Source organism: Acinonyx jubatus, chromosome D3, assembly GCF_027475565.1.
Source record: "Acinonyx jubatus isolate Ajub_Pintada_27869175 chromosome D3, VMU_Ajub_asm_v1.0, whole genome shotgun sequence".
NCBI lineage: Eukaryota > Metazoa > Chordata > Mammalia > Carnivora > Felidae > Acinonyx > Acinonyx jubatus.
Genome location: NC_069392.1, coordinates 76,643,205 through 76,669,789, shown reverse-complemented (window position 1 = coordinate 76,669,789; position 26,585 = coordinate 76,643,205). Strand labels below are relative to the sequence as shown.

Sequence of the window (26,585 nt, the reverse complement as noted above, 5' to 3'; positions counted from 1 at the left end):
CTAAAGAAAACTTCAGGCAACTGGAAGCCACCCAACCCTCCCAACGCTTAGTAATAGGCCAACAGTTTGAGTTTCCCTTTACCCAATCATCGTCTGCCATTTCCAAGCTATATGAACAGACGACCAGTGATAAGGAAGAGAAATGGCATCGCTGGAATGAAAACAGAAAGAATTCAAAAATTGGTCCCTTAGGCAAAGTGATTAATTAGCTCTAAATGACTATGGACTTATCTATCAGAAGGCTGCACGGTAAAGGCAAGGAGGGTCCACATCGAAAGCTTGGCCTGATCTGTCCACTGAGCAGTGCAATGTCAGAGGGCCACCAGGAGCATAATGGATGCCTATAGTCTACCTGGTCACTGCTGGCCTGAGCATCAAGTATCAGTCCTGCTCAGAAATAGATGGAACCAGGATACCAGCTGCCAGGGTCAATATAAACATCAGGCCACATGAGGCTTACAACAGGGTGGGGCTTTTCGCCCTGGTACCACAGCGGGACAACTTAACAAGCACAGGAAACTTAAAGCCAAACTAGACCAATAAGAACGCTGAGAAGGAAAGAAAGCCCTTAAATAGGGCTGAGTTCTTCAATGAAAATAACTAACAAATCCCTGGTTTGTATTTATTTGTACAAAACTTCTCAATTTTATCAATGAGGGGATATGAGAGATCATGACAAAAAAGATAAAATTCAGTTACAGAAATATAGATATACACTCCAACATTTATAGCAGTGCTATCAACAATAGCCAAATTATGGAAAGAGCCCAAATGTCCATCAACTGATGAATGGATAAAGAAGAGGTGGTTTATATACACAATGGAGTATTACGTAGCGACCGAAAATAAGGAAATCTTGCGATTTGCAACAACGTGGATGGAGCTAGAGTATGTTATGCTAAGCGAAATAAGTTAGAGAAGGACAAATACCACATGATTTCACTCATATGTGGAATTTAAGGGGAAAAAAAACATATGAACATAGGGGAAGAGAAGGAAAAATGAAATAAGATAAAAAGAGAGAGGCAAACCATAAAAGACTCATAAATATAGAGAATAAGCTGAGGGTTACTGGATGGGGGGGGTGCGGATGGGATGAATGGGTGATGGGCATTAAGGAGGGCACACGTTGGAATGAGCACTGGGTATTACATCTAAGTGATGAATCACTGAGTTCTACTCTTAAAGCCAATACTACAATGTATGTTAGCTTACATGAAATTAAATTTTAAAATGACAAAAAATACATAGATACATGCATAAACACCTGAGCTTTTGTTTGAAACTTATACATTGCATTAGTAGTGTATGTTAAATATATAAACGATTTTCATTCAAAGACCAAAGGAAAAGAAAAAACAAACAAAAATGCAGAAATGTTGGCTCTATGACAACCGCAGATTTGCATTGGATATCTCAAACTTGTCACCAGTAACAAAATACACATTTATAAACGAAATGCAATTTTAACAAAACTGTAGCTTAAATTTTCAAGTTCCGTCAAATACCTGGAACCTTACACTTGTGCAAAAGAAAAATCAGGGTATCCTTTGTAATATTCAATATTATTTTACATTGATTCAAAGCTAACTTTGCCATCGTTTATACTATCAGAAAACAATGAGGAATTTAGAAGGTCCCAGGAGACCAGTAATGGCTATGCATGTTGGAACCAAACATTGATTTGCTTACAAATTCTCACAAAATCTTTCCATATTAATTTATATGCCTTTGGAATTTAATACAAATTACATTTACATGAAACCAATTCTGAGCATCACTGATTCATTTAGCCTCTATGTGTTGTCCACTAGAACATGGCTTCTGTTGTTTTTGGTCTCTCCCACATCCCCAGCACCTAGAATAGTCCCCGGCCTCCTAAACATATTTTGAATTAAAAAGAAAATATTTGGGGCTCCTGGGAGGCTTAGTCAGTTGAGCATCCACCTCTTGATTTTGGCTCAGGTCATGATCACACGGTTCATGGGATCGAGCCCCATGGCAGGCTCTATTTTGACAGCACAGAGCCTGCCTGAGATTCTCTCTCTCTCTCTTCCTTTCTCTCTGGCCCTCCCCCATTTACACTCACATGCTCTCTCTCTCAAAATAAATAAATAGACTTTAAAAAAGTAAATATCTGGCTATTAACAGATAGTCCTATGCCAAATACAGAGGAGGTACTGTTAGAAGCTGAATTGCGTCCTCCCTCCCAAAATTCAAACGTTGAAGTCATATCCCCAGTACTCTGAATGTGACTGTGCTTGAACATAGGGCCTTTCAAGAGAGAATTAAGTTAAAATGCGGTCATTAGGGTAGGCCCTAATTGTATATTACAGGTACCCTCATAAGAAGAGGAAATTCGGATACCGACACACACAGAGGAAAAAATCATGTGAAGGCAGGGGGACATGATGGCCATCTGCAAGTCAAGGAGAGAGGCCTCAGAAGAAAGCAATCCTGTCTACACCATGATCTCAGACTTCTTGCCCCCAGAGCTGTGAGAAAATAAATTTCTGTTTTTTAAGCTCCCCAGTCTTTGGCACTTTGATACAATGGCAGCCCTAGGAAATTAACAAAGGTATTTAATGAGCTTTTTTGACTGACAGAATGAATAAATAAATGCATAGAATTTTGGAAAAAAAGTAATTTGTAATTAGTGTTAAATTTCGTCGTGCAGCAATGATCAAGCTATGATCACGAAATATGGCGTAGTCCCCCAGTGATGAATTAAAAGCACTGGTTTGGTCCCTCTTGTGAAGTCAAAATGACATTTGTGAAACTGAGTCAAACCTTATCATCCTGATAGATTCCGTCAACGATCATGTTCATAGAGCTCCACCTTGTCAATTGTAGTCGCTTGATCCAAGACCGGTGATTATTAGATCCCAAACAGAGGCAAAGGTTATACCATGGAGAAAAAGATTCCAAACCAGGATCATGAGGATAACAAGGCTACTTAGACTGCTGAGAAGTGATCGATGTGCTGTGTGTGACTACGTTTAATTTTTATAGGAAATTCAGTCTTTTCCAATTATACATACATAAGTAAAAATGTGATGTTGAGAAAAAATAGAAGGCTAGTGCTATTGAGCTATGATAGAAAAATGGCTCAGTCCTTAACCATGCAATTTTTTTTTGTCCTTGTTAAATATCCTTCAGTGCTTTAATATCCAATGAGTGTGCAGAGCTTAAAATATTAATGGCTACATAAATGTTCACTATATCCTTTATTTTGAAAGAGGCAAAACTCATTTAGTATTATAATCTTAGGTTTGGAAACTTCTCCAAGATAAACAGCCACAAATCCCAGTTACAGAGTAATATTATTCTAAAGTTCTAAAACTTTAAAGGTAAATGAGAGTCATATCCTAGAGCAACAGAATTCCGATGGAACAGCATTGTTTACTGGAGAAGCATGAGGGTCAACTGAGCCAAAAGCTATTATTTAATTGCCGGAGCACTAAATCTTATTAATTTAAGCACTATGTTATTAATCTTGTTAAAGGGTCTTAAGTCTAGTGTTAGAATCATTTAGGTTAGACTATATTCCACTGATTGAACTAGACAGAAAATCTATAAATAGAGTGACACAGTTGCTTTGGAAAACCGTTGATTTATCACATTTGAAAAGAATAATTAAATTTGAAGCACAAATCTAAAAAAAAAAAGTTAGGATGTCTTTTGTTCAGTACCAAAGGGGCTGCCGGTAAACCAGAGGAGAAGAAGGCAAAGAATGACAAGAAAACAGTGTATTTCCTCTCTTACATACAGTTTAGGAAAAGAAAAGCTGTCTTCTATTAACTAGAATCCAAAGGTCCAACATTTATTCAAATATCTTACATAATGGTAAAATCTGAAATAAGTCAATGACATTCTTTTGTATAAAAACTTCACACAGTTGACTATCATTGAATTGTTGAGAAATAATTTTAGTTTTTCCTCAGTTCATTAGCTAATAATCAAAATCAACATGCAAGTAGTTACATTAATATGCAAAATGCATATGTAATGAAAAAACTCAAGGTATCAAGGCTGTAAATGTAATACATATATAATACGAAATAAATATGTTATACTAATAGATGTAGAAGAATGAAAAACCTGATAAAAATGACTATTCAAGATCATCCTTGAGTTTGCGAGCTGGGGTGCCACCTTGAAGTCTAATTTGAATTCCATTAACTTAATATTTATATGAAGTGTCCTCTTATCTCCAATCCCATTACCAATGCCCTAGTTCTGTTTACGTACCTAGCATTCAACAACTGCACCTTAAATTATAACTTTACAGAATAAGGTTCAACATCTTCAGACCGTACAGGTCTTCATTATCAGATTTCTGCTAATCTACCTCCCCTCTTTCCTTACCATTCCTGATCTTATTGTATATTCCAATAATCCTCATATGACTCATGTCCCTTTCACTTCATGCGGTTTCTTAACTCTATACCATTGCTGAAGTTGTCCCCTGGATCTGAAATCCTCTTTTGTCTTTTTTTCCACGATTAATTTCTGCTTAAGAAGGTTAAGATTTGCTGAAGGTATTGTTTCCTAAGGGAGTTATAGACACCCTTCTATATATCCATACACAGTACTCTCTTAATATCCTGTATAAACCTCTTTCTGTGCATTTCTGCTTTATTTTATTGTCTCTGTTTACTTTCTTCTTCGGTTGTAAAAGAGAAGCTTAAACGAAGGGACTATATTTTAATTACTTAAGACTCTCTTGAAGCTTTTAGCACAATGCTTTGCCTACCATAGTAGATAGTGGATGAGTGAATGAATGAATGAATGAGTAAAGCTTAAGGAGAGACAGATCATTGTAATGGATGAAATTATATTTCTTCCCCTTGATTCTCTATAAAAGGTTTACATTTTTCTGTAAATTTTATGGATCTTTGTCTAAATTCACCATTTGGGCCTATCCAGACCTAACTAAAAATACCAGGAGATATTGTATTATGTCTTAACTTTCAACTAGGTGAAAATTATTAGTGTAATTGGCAACCTAAATATTTTCTAGTAAGCTGGACAGAATAATCATTCTAATTAATTTCAGAGTCTCATTTTTTTTCTAAAAACACAGAATCTCTATTTACCTATTTTTAAAAGATTCAAATACCCTTTAACTATATTTAGTTTTTAATTTTTTTGTTTTAGTTCTTCTCTTTGAAGATGGCTAACATTAACTGAAAAAAATAACAAATATTTTTATTCAAAATTCACCAAAATAAGTATAAAATGCATATAAATAATCTTTCTAATGATGTTTTTGTATATCTGTAGTTTTCCTGCTTCTGATATTATAGTCTGAGTTTGTACTAAATTTTGAGGATACTATGAAGCTGGAAATCTCTTCAGATGTGCTATCATTATTATTTTTTCAGTAATCAGGTCAGTTTCAGCGCCCTACATATATTAAACAGAGAGATGTGTGGGCACTGGGTGAAATGTTTACAAAAAGCATTAAGGTGGTTATCCTGGGCATGGACAAAAGCCAAATCGACCCCTTATCTGAAATTTTTCAAGTGGGTTTTTAAAATATTCTCCCAGTATCCAATGCTGCCCACATATGTGGGGCCCTAGTTAATCTTTCCAGATAATTACTAGCTTATTTTCTATCTTTACAAACAAGTAACACAGCAACAAAAGACACCTCACTTGAGTCTGCAGAGAAAAGACTTCATCTATATAAGAGGCTTTTTGCATGTATCCCTTTGAATTAATATTTTTGTATTATTTGGGTAAATAGCTAGAAGTGTAATTGCTGGGTCATAGGGCAGTTCTATTTTGAACTTGTTGAGGAAGCTCCATACTGTTCTCCAGAGTGGCTGCATCAGTTTGCGTTCCCACCAACAGTGCAAAAGGGTTCCCCTTTCTCCACATCCTCAACAACACCTGTTGTTTCTTGCATTGTTGATTTTAGCCACTCTGACAGTTGTAAGGTGATAGCTCATCGTAGTTTGATTTGTTATCTTCCTGATGATTGGCGATGTTGAGCATCTATCTTTTCATGTGTCTGTTCCCCATTTCTATGGCTTCTTCGGAAAAATGCCTATTCACGTCTTCTGTCCATTTTTTAATGGGATTATTCGTTTTCGCGGTGTTGACTTTTAGAAGTCCTTTACGTATTTTGGATACTAACCCTTTGTCCCATATGTCATTTGCAAATACCTTCTCCCATTCCATTGGATGCCTTTTAGTTTTGTTGATTGTTCCCTTTGCTGTACAGAAGCTTTTTATTTTAATGAAGCCCGAATAGTTTATTTTTTTGCTTTTGTTTCCTTCCCCTCGGCCATAAAAATGGAATGGAATGGAATATTACTCAGCCATAAAATAATGAAGTCTTGCCATTTGCAATGTGGTGGTTGGAGCTGGAGAGTGTTATGCTAAGCAAAATAAGTCAAAACAAATATCATATGATTGCACTCATATGTGGAATTTAAGAAACAAAACAAACAAGCAAAAGGGGGAAAAGGAGAGGAAGACAAACCAAGAAACAGACTCTTAACTATAGAGAACAGGAGGTTACCAGCAGGTAGGTGGGCGGGGGGGTGGGGGGGGATGGGTTAAATAGGTGATAAGGATTAAGGAGTGCACTTATGAGTACCAGATGTGTATGGAAGTGTTGAATCACTATATTGCACATCTGAAACTAATATTATGCTGTAGGCTAATTAATTGGAATTTAAATAAAATCTTTAAAAAGCCCCTTATTTTAAAACAGCAGCTCAAAGAGAGGCAAAACTCCCTTCCTGTGGCTCTGTGACAAATTGTGAAACTACGGAGAGAGGGCCTAGCAAAGGATGTGCCCAGGACATCTGTACCGGGCATCATCCACGGTGCCTCACTGGCAACCACCCCTCCAAAGGAGGTCATGCAGGCCACCATCCTTAATGCCCACGGAAACCCACCCTGTATCACTTTCCCCTGCACCCATCACTGGACCTGGGGATGGCAGCTGACACAAGATGGGCTACCCTTGCTGGCTTGTGGCCTATGACACGTTATGGCATCCAATGCCCTCCCAGGAATCCAAACTGCAGCATGGAAAGAACTTGACAGTTAGCAGCAGGCGCTGAACGTGCAATGTTTGCATCAGGTAGCGTCAGGGCCATGCGGGATCCAAAGCAGACTGAAGTTAGGTTATACAGAAGGCGCGAGCACAGGATTAGAAATCCCAGATATATAAGGGCTCCTGGGTGGCGCAGTCGGGTAAGCGTCTGACTCTTGATCTCAGCTCAGGTCTTGATCTCAGGGTTGTGAGTTCAAGCCCAGAATGGAGCCTACTTAAAAAAAAAAGAAAGAAAGAAATCCAGATATAGGTACAGATAGATATAGATAAAGATATAGATGGAAAGATGGAAAAGGGGAATACAGAGAAAGAAGCTATGTAGGCCCTTGGAACAGATTGAAGAGGCAATGGTCGTTATAACAGCAATTCAATCCTTGACACAGTCTCACAATTAAACTCCCTCATTTGAAGTAACTTGGGTAAAATTCTTTCCTCTTTGCTACTAAATCCCTGCCTGAAAAAAAACAGTGGGTGGCAATAAGCAGCCATTGCTCAGTGTTAAGTTGCCTTATACACAAGGACACAGGAAATGGTCATTTCTGACATCTCGTGCCTCACTACAAAATCAGACTTTGCCACTATTTCTCTCCCTCCATCCAGGCAAAAGTCTGACTTAAGGGGTGTGTGAGCAGTATCACCTTCTGAATCTAGCAAGAGGTACACAGACACATAGACACATGCTGAGCTCAAAGGAGAGAAGATACTTTATATATCTTCAAAGTTACTTATGAAATTTTAACAAAGTGAAGACTTCCTAGCCAAAAGCAAAAGCAACTTGAGTAAACATAATTCAGGAAAGAAATTCCAAGATGTGTTTGTTAGATGTTGCAGGACATCTCAGGGAGTCTAAAATCTCTCACTTACACAAAATGACAAAACTCACCACTTACGGGATTTGACTTTACAAAACATTCCACAGGCATTTATGGACATGTTCTTGTAGCATCACTTTGAGTAACATTACTGCTTCTGTATCTTACAACATAAACTCATATACAAAGAGCTTAGTTGTTTTGCAATATCGTATCTTACAAGTCACTGGAAAAGCCAAGATTCTGGTTATATACTATTGTACAAAACTATCTATTTTACCAGATGTAATCAAATGCAGAAAAATAGCAACGCCCAGGCATGCTATTTAAGAAAATTCAAATTTAAAAAACCAGAAATGGAGCAATTCCAAGTTTGATTTCAAATTTGTTATATCTCTTAAAGTAGAAGCTCACCTATAATATCTAAACAGATTATTAATAGAAAAGTTGGGGCAGGGAAAGGTGCAAGCATCTTTCAATTTAAAAACATTTAAAATTCAGAATCAATTCAGAAGCAATTAAAATTTAATGAGAAGATGAAATTTACATGAAATTTTCTGAGACCATATCCACTATGCATAGAACACTATAACTCTAAATAAATATTAGGTTTTTAGAATATTTATTGGTGAAGGCTTAACGAAGTAAGTCATACTCTCTTTCCCCACCAAGGCAAAAAAAGATTTTAAATAACCTCCTATTCCCCTCCCACACCCCAATTTAAGGAAAATCCATTGAAGAGCAAGAATGAGATTTTTCCCAAATGACCCATTGGTACAAAGACCACATCAGGTTTCTTGTAAAAGAGGATTCATCTGCAGATTTTGATTACTACCGTGTAGCAAACCTCCAGGTCTCCATTTATGTATAAGCAAATGAGCCCACTTGGGTGTATAACTGTAACCTACATGTTATTGAGCATGAAAAGATTAAGCAATGCCACTCTCAACTACTGCTGTGCCAAAAACAGAAGTTCAATGATACATAAAGTATCATGGAGTGTTTGCATACAAAGAGGAATTGTTTTCAGTGCCCACACAAATAACAAATCAAATTTCATAACTAAAAGTATCTTGAAAAACTGAAACCGTAATTAGTGTGCAAAAATGGTGGATTCTGCAGAGTATACAATCCCCAGATAGCCCACAGAGCCATGAAAATCTTGCTAGAAACATGTAAAAATAAATGTACCTAATGCTTTTACAGCATTTACTCTGTGTGAGACACTCGTCATATGTGTTAACTCTCTTCTTATAGGAACCTTTGAAGTTATTATGACAACCTTGCACAGAGGAAATGGACACGTACGCTTAACAATTTTTACACAAACACACAAATATAAAGTTATTATGATAGACCTAACTAGCAGTAGATTATTTTATTTTAAAGTGTTATGAGAATTACTGAGAATTTGCTGATCTGAGAAGAGTTATTTGTTTGTATTTTTACGTCAAATGTTTTGATCAGTACAGATATGTGAACAAAACAGACTCCAAAAAGGACCACACTGATTCAGACAAAAAGAACAAATTCTGATCTCACTGGATGGCTCTGTTGGATTCGCACCTGTAGCCACTTTATCTCCTTTAAACCCATTATTCTCTGATAGCCCAATGACTCTCTCCTGGTCGTCTTTCTGCCACTCTTCAGCCACTGTGACCACTCTTCAGCCTCCATAGCAGCCATGAAAATATGCCCGTAGACCTCCAGCTATAGGGAGCCTAACTGACCATGGGCCCCAGCGATTGCCCTCTGAAATCCATTGCCACATTCGCTCCAAGATCACGCTTTCCACAGGCTGCTTCCTGCCAATAACTGTGCAGCAGGGGTACTAAATCAGGCCCATCACTGGGAGACCCGGGACACTTCTGAAGGACAGCTTTAGCACGAGGGCTCCCCAGTAGGTCTTACCAACCTTCTTCAGACTTCGTGGCAGGCCTGTGATGCTTCCATCCAGCCCTCCTTCCCTCTTTCCTTACTCAAGATCAGGCTCACATTGTGATTTGACAGCTTTTTCTGGCTCTCTCCCCATTTTTTTTTTCTCTCAGTCATTTCCTCAGTAAAATCTTAATCCTACCATGGAATCCTCCTCCCAGAAGACCCAGACTAACCAAGTCTCCTCTGCCTACATTTCTTACATTTGCCTCATAAGCACATGGGCTTCTCAGGATTCTGTTCAAGGTTCTCCTTTCCCCCCTTTCTAGTAGAAGCCTGCAGATTCCAGGACAGCCTGTACCTTCTGCAACCAAACTATGTGTCTCTATACCAAATTACTCTTCTGGGCCCCGTACTCATCTTTGCTAAGCAGGTATCTTCATGTAGATGTCTCAAAAGTACTTCAAATTCAGAATTTTAAAAACTAAATGCATCCGGCCTCATAAGAGGATTCCTTTTCCAATAGTCCTTAATCAGGTGTAACAATCATAACTCAGTGCAGAAAGCAGACATACTCCCAGTGTATCAACTAGAGAGGGGCTTAATACAGGAAATGGGTGCTTATAAAAATTTTGGAATGGCTATGGACCTTCAACTGTTCTCCTTCATTCAAATTTCTCACCACTTGATTTGGCTCCTGCCAAAATTCACCTCTGTCAGATCCTGCTAGGGCTCTGAGAAGGTGACTTCTGTCTCACTCATGCTTTCCAAAATGTTTACGAATGTATCTAATCGGGAAAAACTAATTCTCACACAGAATGCAGACAACAAGGGGACTGAGCAATATAGATTTTAGCTTTCTGAACTCTAAATTGAAGCAGGTTGAGATGGAAATGGAGAGAGCCAATCCATGTACTTACCAGATTAATGGCACCAACATCCACCTGTTCACTCAAACCAAAAAATGGAGGGCATCAAAGATTTCTTACTTAGGAGCACCTGGGTGCCTCAGTCGGTGAAGCGTCCAACTCTTGGTTTTGGCTTAGGTTGTGGGATCTCACGGTTCATGAGTTCGAGCCCTGTGTCAGGCTCTGTGCTGACAGCAGGAAGCCTGCTTGGGCTTCTCTCTCTCCTTCTGTCTCTGCCCCTCCCCTGCTCTCTCTCTTTCTCTCTCTCTCTTAAAATAAATAATAAAATAAAAAACTTAAAAACCATTTTTAATTAAAAATATTTCTTTATTTTCCTCATTCCATCCATAACTGATTAGTAGTCTTATCTGCACCAAAACTGACACTGGCTTATCTCAGATCTTCACAGACTCTTACCTAGGCTTCTGTAATAGCATCTTAGTGGTTATCTAATATTATCTCAACTCCTCGTCTTTACCCTCCACAATTCCACTCTGCTATTCCCAAATTTTATTATATTACTCTTTCCAGTCTTGAAGCTCTCTATCGTACAGGCAATGTGGGATTCATTCAACGTTTTTAAGTATTGTCATAGAGGCCAAAGAGCCCCCAACGACCTGTCCCATGCGAATATCTCCAGACTCATTTCTGTGCCTCGTCTTAGCGTGCTCCAGCCATGCCAAAGTATTTTCCATTCCTCAAAATTTGCAACATTGTTTCACACAACCTGATTTTGCAGAAGTCAGTCCATCTACCCTGAATTCTAGCCCTCTCCACCTCTTTTACCCAGCTAAATCCTGTTTTCCTCCAATTCTCATCTCAATAAAACACCTCCAAATGAAGAGACTGCCTTTTTTTTTTTCCCATTGGATACTCTTTCCTGCTCTGTCAAAGATTAGTTGGCCACATTGATGGGTCCATTTCTGGGTTCTCTACTCTGTTTCATTGATCTGAGTGTCTGTTTTTGTGTCAGTACCGTACCATCTTGATGATTACAACGTTGTAATACAGTTTAAAGTCTGGAGTTGTGAACCCTTTTGCACTGTTGATGGGAATGCAAACTAGTGCAGCCACTCTGGAGAACAGTATGGAGGTTACTCAAAAAATTAAAAAAAGAACTACCTTACAACCCAGCAATCACACTACTAGGTATTTATCCAAAGGATACAAAAATGCTGATTCAAAGGGGCACATGCACCCCAATGTTTATAGCAGCACTATCAACAATAGCCAAATTATGGAAAGAGCCCAAATGTGCATATACTGATGAATGGACAAAGAAGATGTGGTTTATATATACAATAGAATACTACTTGGCAATAAAAAAGAATGAAATCTTGCCATTTGCAACAACGTGGATGGAACTACAGTGTATTGTGCTAAGCGAAATAAGTCAGTCAGAGAAAGACAAATATCATATGATTTCACTCATACATGGAATTTAAGAAACACAACAGACGAACACAGGAGAAGAGAAGGAAAAAATAAGATAAAAACAGAGGGAGAAGAGGGGAAAACCATAAGAAACTCTTAAATACAGAGAACAAACTGAGGGTTGCTGGAGGGGAGGTGGCTGGGGGGAAGGGGTAGATGGGGGGTGGGCACTAAGGAGGGCACTTGTTGGGATGAGCACTGGGTGATGAATCATTGAGTTCTACTCCTGAAACCAATACTACACTGTATGTTAATTTACTTGAATATAAATAAGTAAACAAACAAACAAATAAACAAACGGCCTTAAAAAGAAAATCACCTCCGGGGCATCTGGGTGGCTCAGTCGGTTAAGCATCCGACTCTTGGTCTCAGCTCAGGTCATGATCTCACAGTTTGTGAGTTCAAGCCCCACCTCAGGCTCTGCGCTTACAGCATGGAGCCTGCTTGGATTTCTCTCTCCCTCTCTCTGCCCCTGCCCCACTTATGTGCTCTCTCTCTTTCTCAAAATAAATAAATAAACTTTTAAAAAAAATAAAAGAAAAACAAAAAAAAACCCACTTCCAATGAAGAAGTTAAGACCAACCCAAGCAGATTATTTCCATTAATTACTTAATATACCACTGGTCACAATATCTAGGAATTATTAGCTTACAATTAAGTCCACCCATTTAGATGATATCTATACTGAAGTTCCCTGATGGCAGATCCCATGCCTTATTTTCCCTCTATAGTTGGAATGTAGTAAGTGCTCAGTCAAATACTGGTTGATAGAAGGAAGGGAAATTAAGCAAACTAGATATAGGTGTAAGATAAACGCAGGAAAACTACACAGAGGCTATTGCTATAAGTCAAATGAGAGTGATTTTTTTAAAAAGAAATATTTCTAATATTTTGAGATAAATTTATGTTTCATGGTTATCAATTTTATAAAGCATAACATTTTAATAATATTTTATTAGGAGTAAAAGTATTTTGGGGCACCTAGGTGGCTAAATCAGTTAAGCATCTGTCTTTGGCTCCGGTCACGATCTCACAGTCCGTGAGTTCGAGCCCCGTGTCGGGCTCTGTGCTGACAGCTCAGAGTCTGGAGCCTGCTTTGGATTCTGTGTTTCCCCCTCTCTCTGTCCCTTCCCCCTTCACGTTCTGTGTGTGTGTGTGTGTGTGTGTGTGTGTCTCAAAAATAAACATTAAAAAAAAGTTTTGAAAAAAAATTTGATGTGGCTTCATCCAGTAACTTCCTAAACTTATTTGTACATAGAACCTACCTTCCCACACTATCATTTTTCAAGTGCCTATTATACTCAGTTCAGATGTAATGCTCATTTTGAAAATGAATGTCTGCTCCAAACTCAATTGCTGTATCATGGAACATTTCGAGCACAAATTCTAAGTTTGCTTTTGCACTGTTTATACAGGGGAAACACTAGGTGAATGTGGCAAACTACCTAGATGAACCGAGACACTGGGGACGTAAAACACACACACTCAAACATTTACCAGCTGCCTCAGCTCGCTGCGTATGTTGTGAAGCACTGCCCTCCTCATGCGGTATTACAGCTTCTTGTGAGATTTCAGATAATCCCTCTACCACTTTGTAATAACTCACAAGCTGTAACCCTTTTGAAATTCACTTCCTCAAGGGAATTGCAGGTCTCTTTCTAGGGAAAGCTCAATATTTCTTATAGATTTATGTATATTTAATACGTGTAAAACTGTTCCACTCTTTTGGTAGGTTCCTTTCTTTTTTGTTTAATGTATCACTGGTGAAGTTTATGAGTGTTGTATATCTAACCCCATTTTTTCCGATAAACCCTAGTTATTGTTGTTTTGTATAATTTTGCATAGCACTCTGAGTTTTAGAATACCTATGTCGCGTCACAGCAGAGCTAAATGTAACCTGAATTCTGAGCACCAGGTGACATGTGGAAGTGTTGAATTTTACACCTGAAACTAATATTGCACTGTATGTTAACTAATTGGAATTTTAATAAGAACTGAAAAAATAAATGTAACATGTATTGGAATATACAGTTTGGGAAACATTCATATAGAACAAATTATTCTGACTCTAAAATTCTTATTTAAAAGTGTTTGTTACCATATCCAACATGAAATAGAATCCTTACTTTTAAAAATATATGTCTTGGGGCACCTGGGTGGCTCAGAAAGTTAGGAGAGTGACTTCAGCTTAGGTCATGATCTCACGGTTTGGGAGTTCAAGTCCAACGTCAAACTCTGTGATGACAGCTCATATCCTGGAGCCTGTTTCAGATTCTGTGTCTCCCTCGCTCTCTGCTCCTCCCCCGCTTGTGCTCTGTCTCTGTCTCTCTGTCTCTCTGTCTCTCAAAAATAAACAAACATTTAAAACAATTTAGAAAATAAATAAAAATAAGTAAAAATCTCTTATGTCTATTGGCTGTTTACATGTCTTCCAGATTATGTAATTGCTGTCTACATAGAATGTCCTAGTAAAATCAATATACAATTCATATGCCACATCTATGTTATTATTTCAGGGAATAGAGTGTACAAACATTAGCTGAACAGTTAACATGAACATTTTATTGCCTGTTATAAAATAAAGAATAAATTTTCTTTTAAAATTATGATATTTATTGTATATTGTAAGGGTTCTATAAATATATGGCCTGTAATACATTTTTTTGGTTGAAATCGGTTTATTATTATCTTTAATAGAAACCAAACATGGTCCTACTATGGCAATTTATATATATCATTTGTAAAAAAAAAAATAAAAAAATATATATCATTTGTCTTCAAATCTTTCAAAATTAGACAACACTAAGATAATATAATAACTTTCATCAAAATACTTTTACTCCTGTTTTCACAAATTTTTTTTAAATGTTTATTTATTTTGAGAGAGAGAGACAGTGTGAGTGGACAGTGTGAGAGAGACAGCACAGAGCCTGATACAGGGCTCAAACCCACGAGCTGTGAGATCATGACCTGAGAGAAAGTCAGACACTTAACCGAATGAGCCACCCAAGTGCCCCTCAAATTTTTTTCTGATAAAAAATTTCATAAACTTTATATGCTAATGTAAACTCTGAAACTTGAAGAAGGCGGTGAGTTTGCAATATCTTCCAGAATTATTTGACCTTGGAATCTTCCCTTTTATTTTGCAATGGAATAACATTAACATCACCTAAAAATGGTAATCCATCTAGCTTAGTTTGATAAATACTTCTCTTTAGTAATGTCTTATATTTATTGTTATTAAATATAAAACAAGAACTTTGCTCATGAGAGAGATCTATTCTGATGTAACTCAATTTTGTGTCTATTAAAAAAAGGAAATCTGCAATAAATTTTCAAAAACACCATTAATGTGTCTTACATTGCTGACTGTATTTCTTCTGGCTCATAGAGAACTAAACCATGACAGGCAATTAACATGGCTCATTGGAGGTGACAAAATGTCATCTTTCAGCATGATTAACCATATGATCAACGTTTTATAAATCTGCACCAAATAATTAAATCTGAGATATTAAATGTATATGGCTTGCTGAGATTTCAGTGTGATCATGTTTCTAAATAAAATCCTTTTTTTGCAAAAAGCTAAAAGAAAGTGTTTTCAATCACTAATTTTAGCTATAATTATATAATTCTGTATGAATTGCACAGTACATATAAATAAGTTTAAAAATTGTTTTTAATGTTTATTTATTTTTGAGAGAGAGAAAGAGAGACAGAGCATGAGTGGGGAGGGGCAGAGAGAGAGAGGGAGACACAGAATTGGAAGCAGGCTCCAGGCTCTGAGCTGTCAGCACAGAGCCCGACGTGGGGCTCAAACCCATGAACCTAAGATCATGACCTGAGCTGAAGTCGGATGCCCAACCAACTGAGCCACTCAGGTGCCCCAATAAGTTTTAGAAAGTAAGGATGACTGTGCATTCACAGGTATGGGGGGAAAGCATTTCATGTAGAGGGTGTAAACTCATGGGAAAATCCCTAGTGTTAGTGTCATCTAGAATATGATTGTGACTACAATCAAGTTTCTGTGAAGAATAGTGAGAAATGAGTTTGGTAAAGAGAAAAAGAGGAATCAGACACACTGGTAGAGCAGAAGATATTTTACAAGCGATTGCATATAGGGAGTTCTGAGAAAGACGGAGAAATCAAAGATACTCTGAATGTTAAGCCTAAGCCACCAACAGAAGTAAGTAGCACAAAGTCAAGAGCTGACTCAGGACAAAGATGAGACAGAGTTGACTATCTGATGCTTCAGCAATTCAAAAGATTTCTTCCCTGTTGCTTAGTAGGCAATGCACTATTCACATACATCCAAAACAAAAGAAAGAAAGGATTTTCATGTAATTTGGGTTTGTTGCTTATAAATAGCTCCGATAACAAATTTTAAATCAAGGTAATTAATGACAGCTGTTGTAATAGATAACACCAATATTTCAGTAGTTTAACAACAGTGATAACTATTGCTTGCTTAAATCACAGTTCCCTATAGTTGGTGGGCTAGGGTGTTGGGGAGGGGAGTGGAGGAGTGAGCTCTGCTCTTTCCAGTTCTTCAGAGCTCTAGGCTCCTTCCATGACATGGTTCTGCCATCTAGAACAGGAGACTCCAAAGACACTCTGCAGCTGGCTACCAATGAGAGAAAAAGAGTGTAGAACCGTAAGGGAGATAACTTAATGTGCATCACTTCTATCCACACTGCATGAAGTAGAATTCAGTCATGGAGCCCCACTGAATGCCAGGGATGGCTGGAAGGTACTAATTTAACCCACTGCTCAGGAACGATACCTAGCATCGTCTCAGTCGCAAAGCGTAAAGAAGATACAGCACTTACCTAAATGATTGAGAACTTCAAATTAGCCCTGGAACAATTCTTAGTCCCCCTGTTATCAGTAGCCGTGAATCATAAAGAGATAAAACCAAAAATACAGCAAGAGAAGAACATTAAATAAAATTTTATAACCTGAAGCTTAATTAATTTGTGACTTTGCCACAATCTTTCAAACTTAGCTTCAGCAAAACATTCAGAAGCTCTAATAACTGGCACTTGGCTGGTATTAGAATATGCAAAGTTGCTAAGGTATGTGTGCATTTAATTGACAAAACTTTGAATTATGGAGGTAGGTTGGCTGCTATAAAAACAACAACAACAACAACAACAACAAAGCAAAACAACAACAAAAAAACCAGTTCCAATTTCTTCACATCCTCACCAACATTCGTTACCTCCTGAGGGTTTTTTTTGGTAGCAGCCATCCTAACAAGTGTGAAATGATTAGCCAGCGTGGTTTTGACCTGCATTTTCCTGATAATTAAGTTGTTGAACACCTTTTCAAAAATCAGGTAGCCATTTGTATGTCTCCTTGGATAAATGTCTATTCAAGTACTTTGTCTATTTTTATCTTATCTTATTTTATCTTATTTTTTGCTTTATTTTTTAAATCATTTGAGTATAGTTGACACACAATGTTACATTCATTTCAGATATACAGCACAGTGATTCAGCATCTCTATACGTTATGCTGTGCTCACAAGTGTGGCTACCATCTGTCACCATTCAACACTATCACAAAATTATTGACTATAGTTCCCTTGCTGTGCCTTTCATCCCCATGACTTATTCATTCCATAGCTGGAAGGCCTGTGTCTCCCACTCCCCTTTCCGCCCCCTCTGGCAATCACCAGTTTCTTTTCTGTGTTTATAAGCATGATTCTCTCTTTGCCATTTTTAAATAGAGCTGCTCATTTTGGTTGGTTAGTTGGTTTTTGTTTTCGTTTTTATTACGATTCGGTTGTAGGAGATCCTTACATATGTTGAATATTAACTTCTATCAGATAGATGGCTTGCAAACATTGTCTCCCATTCTGTAGGTGGCCTTTTCATTCTGTTGATGGTTTTCTTTGTTCTTCAGAAGCTTTTCAGTTTGATGTAATCCCACTCATCCCTTTTTCCTAAGCCTATTTTGAGAGAGAGAGAGAGAGAGAGAGACGTGGGAGGGGCAAAGAGAGAGGGAGAGAGAGAGAGAATCCCAAGCAGGCTCCACACTGTCAGCCTCGGGCCCAATGCGGGGTTCAAACCCACGAACTGTGACATCATGACCTGAGCCAAAAACAAGAGTTAGATGCTTAACAGAAAGAGCCACCCAGACGCCCATTCATCTATTTTTGACTTTGCCGCCTGCAGTTTGGGTGTTTAATCCAAGAAATCATTGCCAAGACCACTGTCAAGGAATTGTCGCCCAATGGGTACACAGTTTCAATTATGCAAGACAAGTAAGTTTTAGATGTCTACTGCACAACACAATGCCTATAGTTAATAATATGGTATCATGCATTTTAAAATATAAGAGGATAGATCTTACCACAAAACAAATACACATACACACACACACACACACACACACACAAGAACATAAGAAAAATTTTGGAGTGGTGAATATGTTTAGGACCTTGATTGTGATGATGGCATCATGGGTATATGCATATGTCCAAACTGATTTAAATGTATACATTAAATATGTATTTTTATATCAATTAGACCTCACTAAAGCTTAAAAACTGAGTTTTGCTTAATTATAGATCTTTTTCCTGTTGAGTTCAAATATAGTTTATATTAACCCTATATGGTTATTAAATATCATGAGTGAAAATAAAACTTTTCCAGCTATGACAACAGAAACTCTGTAATAGAGAAATATCAGATATTAGTTCACAAAAAATGAACCCCTTCTTGAACCCTTTGACGAACTGCAGCTACCTTCCTAAGTTCTCCCACTGAGAGCATAATCTACTTGTATTATCAAATATTCTCCCTGTGTTTCAGGTATTTTACTTTTTTAACAGGTTTTGGTTGTTTTTTTTTTAAATGTTTATGTACTTTTTGAGAGAGAGAGAGAGAGCAGAAGCAGGGGAGGGGCAGAAAGAGAGACACACACAGAATCCGAGGCAGGCTCCAGGCTCTGAGCGGTCAGCACAGAGCCCGACGCGGGGCTTGAACTCACGGACTGTGAGATCATGACCTGAGCCAAAGTCGGTCGCTCAACCGACTGGGCCACCCAGGTGCCCCTTAGGTGTTTTAAATTGACCTGCAATTGACTGGTTATTGCCTGGGTTCTTATTGCCTGGGTTCTTAAATCAAAGAAATTGAGAGTAAACAAATTCAATATCTTGACCAAAAAGACTGTGTATCTATTTCAGGAACACACACACACACACACACACACACACACACACAGGTCTCTCTTTGAAGCAGTAATCAACCTGGGGTGCCTGGCTGGTGATATCAAAGAATGGCCTCTAGGGACGAAGTTGTTTTCCTTGAAAACTTGACAAGGAAAATTCAGTCTCTCTCATCCTGCTTGCTTCCCAATTCTACAAGCTTCTGCATCTGAATCGGTATTGCCCTGCAATTTGTATCTCCGGATTATCACCCGTGTCTCACAGACTTCCAGTGCATTTGGATTGGTCAGAAGGAAGCAGAGGAGGAGCCACTGTGAACATTTTTTTCCCTTCGCACACCATAAAATCAGCAGCAGCTACTAACACTCAAAGCAATGCTTCAGGTTGGGAACTAATACCTCAGAGGCAGCTGGTGTGAACATGCAAACACGGATTCAGCTCCCAGTGGCACAGCAGCCACTAGGAAAATTATTTTGAAAAGACCTGACTGAATGCCTCAGGCTAAAGTTAAGGTGGAAGGGAGGACAGAAAAGCAAAGAGCAGACTCTCAACTGAGAATGAGTATTTCAGAAGCCTAAGATTTTACAATGAAGGTGATCAGAGCCGTTCCTGGGAGACAGTAAAAACTCCATTTCCAGCCTTGGAGCACGTGACATTTACTCACAACAGGCATGCCAATTTCAGCCTCAGAACTTTCGGGCAGACAAAGGCGTGGAGAAAAGCACTGAGGCTACCCGACCCGAGAGATCGAATCAATTCCGAGGGGATCTGAATCCACTTGGTGCAGGATGAACTCCACTCATCACCATGGAATGCACACTTCTCTCCACTTCTGGAACCGCAGCACCTACGGACCGCACAGCAATGCCAGTGAGTCCCTTGGAAAAGGCTACTCTGATGGAGGGTGTTATGAGCAACTTTTTGTCTCCCCTGAGGTGTTTGTGACTCTGGGTGTCATCAGCTTGTTGGAGAATATTCTGGTGATTGTGGCAATAGCCAAGAACAAAAACCTGCATTCGCCCATGTACTTTTTCATCTGCAGCCTGGCTGTGGCTGATATGTTGGTGAGCGTGTCAAACGGATCCGAAACCATTGTCATCACCCTATTAAACAGTACAGATACGGACGCGCAGAGTTTCACCGTGAATATTGATAATGTCATTGACTCGGTGATCTGTAGCTCCTTGCTTGCATCGATTTGCAGTCTGCTTTCAATTGCAGTGGACAGGTACTTTACTATCTTTTATGCTCTCCAGTACCATAACATCATGACGGTCAGGCGGGTTGGGATCATCATAAGTTGTATCTGGGCAGCTTGCACGGTTTCGGGCGTTTTGTTCATCATCTACTCAGACAGCAGTGCTGTCATCATCTGCCTCATCACCATGTTCTTCACCATGCTGGCTCTCATGGCCTCTCTCTATGTCCACATGTTCCTCATGGCCAGACTGCACATTAAGAGAATTGCTGTCCTCCCGGGCACTGGCACCATCCGCCAAGGGGCCAACATGAAGGGTGCAATTACCCTGACCATACTGATCGGGGTCTTTGTTGTCTGCTGGGCCCCGTTCTTCCTCCACTTAATATTCTACATCTCTTGTCCCCAGAATCCTTACTGTGTGTGCTTCATGTCTCACTTTAACCTGTATCTCATACTGATCATGTGTAATTCCATCATCGACCCTCTAATTTATGCACTCCGGAGCCAAGAACTAAGGAAAACCTTCAAAGAGATCATCTGTTGCTATCCTCTAGGCGGCCTCTGTGATTTGTCTAGCAGATACTAACTGTGCAGATAGAAACGTGCATAAGAGACTTCTTCATTCTTACAGAACCGGAACGTTGTGCTTTGATGACCCTTTTTTCCTCTGTGTAAGGCATGGGTTGAGACTATCTGTTGTATAAATTTAAGTTCATGACTTTTTTTTGGAATGGAAACAATGCCCAGTCTCTGTACATTTCTAATGTCTTGCTACTTTTTGGCTGTACAATGTTAATCCATATTATAGGTTGTAGGCACTATGAATGTATAAAGAAAAAAAAACTCTTATTAAAAGCATAAGAATGTTTCTTGTTACTCACAAGGATTTGACACTTTGCTTGTTTTAGTAACACAGAAATCACAGAACCATTAAATATACTCTAACAAATGGCTTCTTACATTACACTATCTAACACTGAAATGTAGAGATTTGATTGTAGCATTTGGGGGTAAATATTGAAGGATAGGTGCTTAGTCAATAAAAAAAAAACCTGAAATTTCAAATAATAAGACATGTTCATTCTCCTTGTACAGAGTAGAAACGAAGCTCCTATTGAGAGAAAAACAGCTTAAAAAACAAACAAACAAACAAACAAACACCCTGAGATCTTGAGCCAGAAAACTAGGTCTGTTTCTCAAAGACAAAGAGATTAATCAATTTGCCCAAGCAAACAGTCTGATATTCCACAAAGGCAATTCAGTCTGGGGTGGAGGGAGACAGCAGTTATAGGGATTAAAGTAGTCTCGAATATCTGAGTGAACATGTCAAGCTACACTTCCTGACACCAGACCATTTTCAACCATCATTAGGAAAAACAGAGAATAAGGTCTTTCTATCCCTTTAACCAGGGACCCAGCGTCTGCTGAAATGTCCAGAAAACAGTGGTGCTGCACTGAGGGATCTGGTTTCCAATCTCTAAAGAACTACATGCTCAGTATTGAGTTCTGCTACTTTTCACCTGGAAGGTACTGGCTGATTACTTATTGCTTATTTTCTGTACTGGAGTTTACTCATTATCAAGGATTTTAACTTTAAAAACCAAACCTATAGCACAAATATATCCATATAATATTTGTAAAGATCTAAAATAAGGGAACCACTAATGCTGATGGGTGATGAGCAGGAAAGAAGGCACTACCTGAATACCAGAGGACGTCGTAACATAAACCAGAACCTGTACTTTCCAATTCACGAACGCTTTAAAAGTAAGAGAGAGAAAATACATTAGGCTGAGGATTACCAGTAAATTATCCTTTGCTTTCATTTAAAGTGTCTTCAAATGCTCACAGGCAGAGAGCACATGCAAAAGTGTTTCTGAATTCAAATATAAAGGTTTTACATATTGACAAGTCCCGAGAAACTTTCAGCATTCACGTGGAAACATTAGAATGGTGAGGTTCAAGTTTACACCTGAAAGGTGGCAAGGAAGCTTGACTGACTATGGCTCCTCTATTTGGATGCAAAAATACATGTGAGGACTTAAACACAGACTGATCCGACAGTCAGAACCCAAAGCTGTAGCAGAACACAGATGGTGTTTTTGTCTTTGCTGCTATTCCTGTCCATTCTTTCACATAGTGAGTTTGAAAGATCCCAGGGACTGGAGACACGGAACAGAGAGCTCTAAGTATGCCCATCCCGCGTGGTGGCTGTCCTTCCAGTCAATTCTCTCCCTTCAAGTGTCATCTCAAATACTGCTTTGTCCACTGAGAACCACCCCCCCTTCTTCCACTGGCAGGAAATCTGGCTCCTTTGTCTCCACTTCTGTATCTCCTCTTGGGGCAGTTGGGATGAGGGTTAGTCATGAACCTGCCCCTCCAGACTTCTCTACACACCCAGGGCACAGTAGGCTTCCATTTCTTCAAGTGCTAAGATGGAGTCTTACTCATTTTTCCTGTTTTCCAAACATGCCTCTATTATATTACTCCCTCTTTCTCCAGTAAAACCAAGATTTTCCCAGAGGGACATATTGTCACCACCCAAAGTCCAGAGTTCACATTAGAGTCCACTCATGGTGTGGTATATTTTATGCATTTTGACAAATGTATAGTGAAATGCATCCACCATTACATTACAGAATACACCATTACTACAGAATAGCGTCACTGGGCATTGAGGAGGGCACCTGTTGGGATGAGCACTGGGTGTTGTATGGAAACCAATTTGACAATAAATTATGTATAAAAAAATCCTCTAATGCTCTGTCTATTCATCCCTCCTTTCCCTTAACCCCTGGCAACCAATGATCCTCGTACTGGCTCCATAGATTTGTCTTTTCCAGAATGCCATATATTTGGAATCATACAGTATGTAACCTTCTCAGATTGCCTTCCTTCACTTGGTAATATGCATTTAAGATTCCTTCATGTCTTCATGGTTTGATTGCTCATTTCTTTCTGTGCTGATTAACATTCAATTGTATGGATGTAATACAGTTTATTTATCCATTTATCTACTGACGAACATCTTGGTTGCTTCCAAATTTTGGCAATTATGAATAAAGCTGCTATAAACGTTTTTGTGTGGACAGAAGTTTTTAATTCCATGCCAGGAAGTAGGAATTTACTTTTAAAAACTTTATTATAAATACTGTGATACATGTTCCCATCCTTAAATATTTTGTTAAGGGTGGTTAGTCAGTATTTGAATTATGCTGGGAAGAAATATACATCTGAAGCATAACTCAAATACTGGTAAGGAGTATATACTCCAGATGTGAAATCAGCCTCAGATACCTTTATTGAAATTTTCACCAGAAAGTTCAATTGATAAGTATGAGGTATATTCGAACTTATTTTTTCACTGGTGAAATGAGTGGTTTTGAAGACTTGTTGTTGACTTAAAAAGTTATACAGTGGGGTGCCTGGGTGGCTTAGTCGGTTAAGCATCTGACTCCCGATTTCCGCTCAGGTCATGATCTCGTGGCTTGTGAGTCTGAGTCCCGCATTGAGCCCCACATCAGGGGGCAGGGACTGCTTAGGATTCTCTCTCTCTCTCTGTCTTTCTCTCTCTCTCTCTCTCTCTCTCTGCCTCTCCCCCACTTGCACATGTATGTGGTCTCTCTCTCTCTCCCTCCCGTTCACCCTCTCAAATACAAATAAATAAACTTAAAAAGAGTTATATAGCAATCACCTAAACTTGCATGAACAAGGTACAGGGCTCCTGCCCACTTAGCAGCTAGCCTAACACCTAGACTCTATGTCCAAAGCTCGTAATAGTCCTGTCCCCCCACCTGCTTCAAAAGTCTCTGCTGCCCAAACTGAATATTTTGAAATTACCAAAAAGCATTTTTGATGCTTTTGATGTTATAATAGCAAGTGAATAAATATTGACTTCTGTTTCATGTTACAAGGAATACACAGAACAGAACATTTAGTAAGATATCAACTGTCTAAAGAAAGTACCACCAATCTATTTAGAAAGCTCCTTCCCACGTAGCACTTTCCATAACTCATGAACAATCTAGTAGTCATCAGCCCTGGGTGATACTATTAAGGGAAATGTTTAGGTTCTTTACTGAGTGTGTTTGTACTATGTAAATTTACAACAATGAATGTATTTTAATGTTCTAATTTTTTTAAAGCACACATAAACATTACAACAGAAAAGTAGTTGATGGAAATGCAATTGCCAAATTACCAATGATACTCGGAGAAAGAATACATGTAAAAGAAGTTAGTTTTGAATGAGAACAGATTTTAGAGAGCATCTCATCCAACCCTCTAAGTGGACTCAGAGACATTGTTTAATGTGACATGTATAAATGATAGCACGGAAACCTGAGACCCAGTTCCCGACTCCCCATCCAGAAGTCCCTGAACAGAATTTCAAGAACCTTCTACAGAAAAGTAGTTTTCCAAGTCATAAAGAAATTCTAGGATTGAATCCTGGTTACACCACTTTTCAGCTCTGAGATTTTGATGAAGTTATTTTTCTCATTGTTAAAGGTGCGTAATAATACCTGTCTGATGGAAATCTTAGAAAGATAAAAGACAATTATAAGATCAAGGATGTAAAGTTACATAGACTGGCACTGAATTCACATAGACACTCAAAAATTATAATTGTTATTATTTTTAAAATGCAAGGTAAATGAATAAGCCAATGCATGAATGAAGATTTACTAGTCATGCTTACTACTTTTTTTTTCAGACTCTCAATACTATCAATAAAATCTCAGCGTTGGGGTTAACTATCTTTTCTTAAATCACATTTCATAATTTCCTTCAATTTGGCTGACGTTTTTTGTATAAATTGATATATTTAAATGTACTGGATATGTAAGCATACTTGTTTAAAGGATAATTTGTTATCATCAATAATGCTAATTGTGTTAAAATTTCAGTGCCACATTCAACACTGAAAAAGGCTAATTAGAAAGATAATGTGCCAAACATGTGATAACCAATTAGCCCATTTCTTCAAAGATTGATACCCATTAAACTTTATGTCATAAATTTAAGTGGTAACACACACACACACACACACACACACAAACATTATCTAAGCTGATGTCACTGGTATTAAATGTACACCCTTTAAAAACACTACAAATAACGAATTTATGCTCACATCTTGATGCTCAGCTATTGGTTCATTACATATTGATCTAAGCTAAGTGCATGAGAGTAGAAAGAGCATAGGGCTTAGACTAAGCAAAAACTGAATTCAAATCCCAGATTTACCAGCTTTAGAACTTTGGGCGAGTTACTTAACTTTCCTAAGCATCTACAGTCTGAAGATAATAATATCTATCATCTCATCATATGGTTAATGATAAATATTCTTTTAACATTTATTTATTATTGAGAGACAGAGACAGAGCATCTCTCAATAGGGCAGAAGGAGGGGCAGAGGGAGAGGGAGACACACAATCCGAAGCAGGCTCCAGGCTCTGAGCTGTCCGCACAGAGCCCGACGCGGGGCTTGAACTCACAAACCATGAGTTCACGACCTGAGCCGAAGTCAGACGCTTAACTGACTGAGCCACCCAGGTGCCCCGGTTAATGATAAATATTAATGTAAAATTAGATAACTGATTTAAATGATCTAGTATAGAACTCGTCACTATAGGTATCCCTCATTATAATGATCAATCAAATTATACTCATGAACTTTTCAGAGTCTAGACTCTGGAAGATATTAAATGGTGGTACAGACTTGGATATCCTCACTTCCCTAGCAGGAGAGGTGGGAATCCACTCAAACCTATTTTCAGTATTTTACTTATTTCTAACAAGCAAAGCAAGTAAAAATAAATCTCTATGCTTATTATTTTAAATATAAAGAAATTTTGAACATTTACAAAAAAAATCAAGGAAGTAATGGGTTGAGTTGATAGGAAAACATAGATTGTCTGAATGGATTCAGTAATGTTCTAATTCTTACCTGGAATAACCAGTTTAATATTATGCTTCACAACTTAGAAATATATGACCAATACTCTTTTGCATGTATTCGATATTACATGAAAATTTAATGAATATAATGTATTTATTTTGTAATGTACTTAGTGAGAGGGAACACTCAACCACTCTATTTGCA

At 38.3% G+C, this 26,585-nt stretch overlaps 1 protein-coding gene across 1 annotated transcript; it reads left to right on the top strand.

Moving 5' to 3' along the window:
* Positions 1-19,576: 19,576 nt before the first annotated feature.
* Positions 19,577-21,515, top strand: MC4R (melanocortin 4 receptor). Its single transcript, XM_027069090.2, has one exon. The coding sequence runs from the start codon at positions 20,067-20,069 to the stop codon at positions 21,063-21,065; it is 999 nt and encodes a 332-aa protein (XP_026924891.1). The 5' UTR covers positions 19,577-20,066; the 3' UTR covers positions 21,066-21,515.
* The last annotated feature ends 5,070 nt before the right edge of the window (positions 21,516-26,585 follow it).

Excerpts from the sequence above, each read along its gene's own strand:
- MC4R (XM_027069090.2), top strand. The coding sequence starts at position 20,067 with ATGAACTCCACTCATCACCATGGAATGCACACTTCTCTCCACTTCTGG.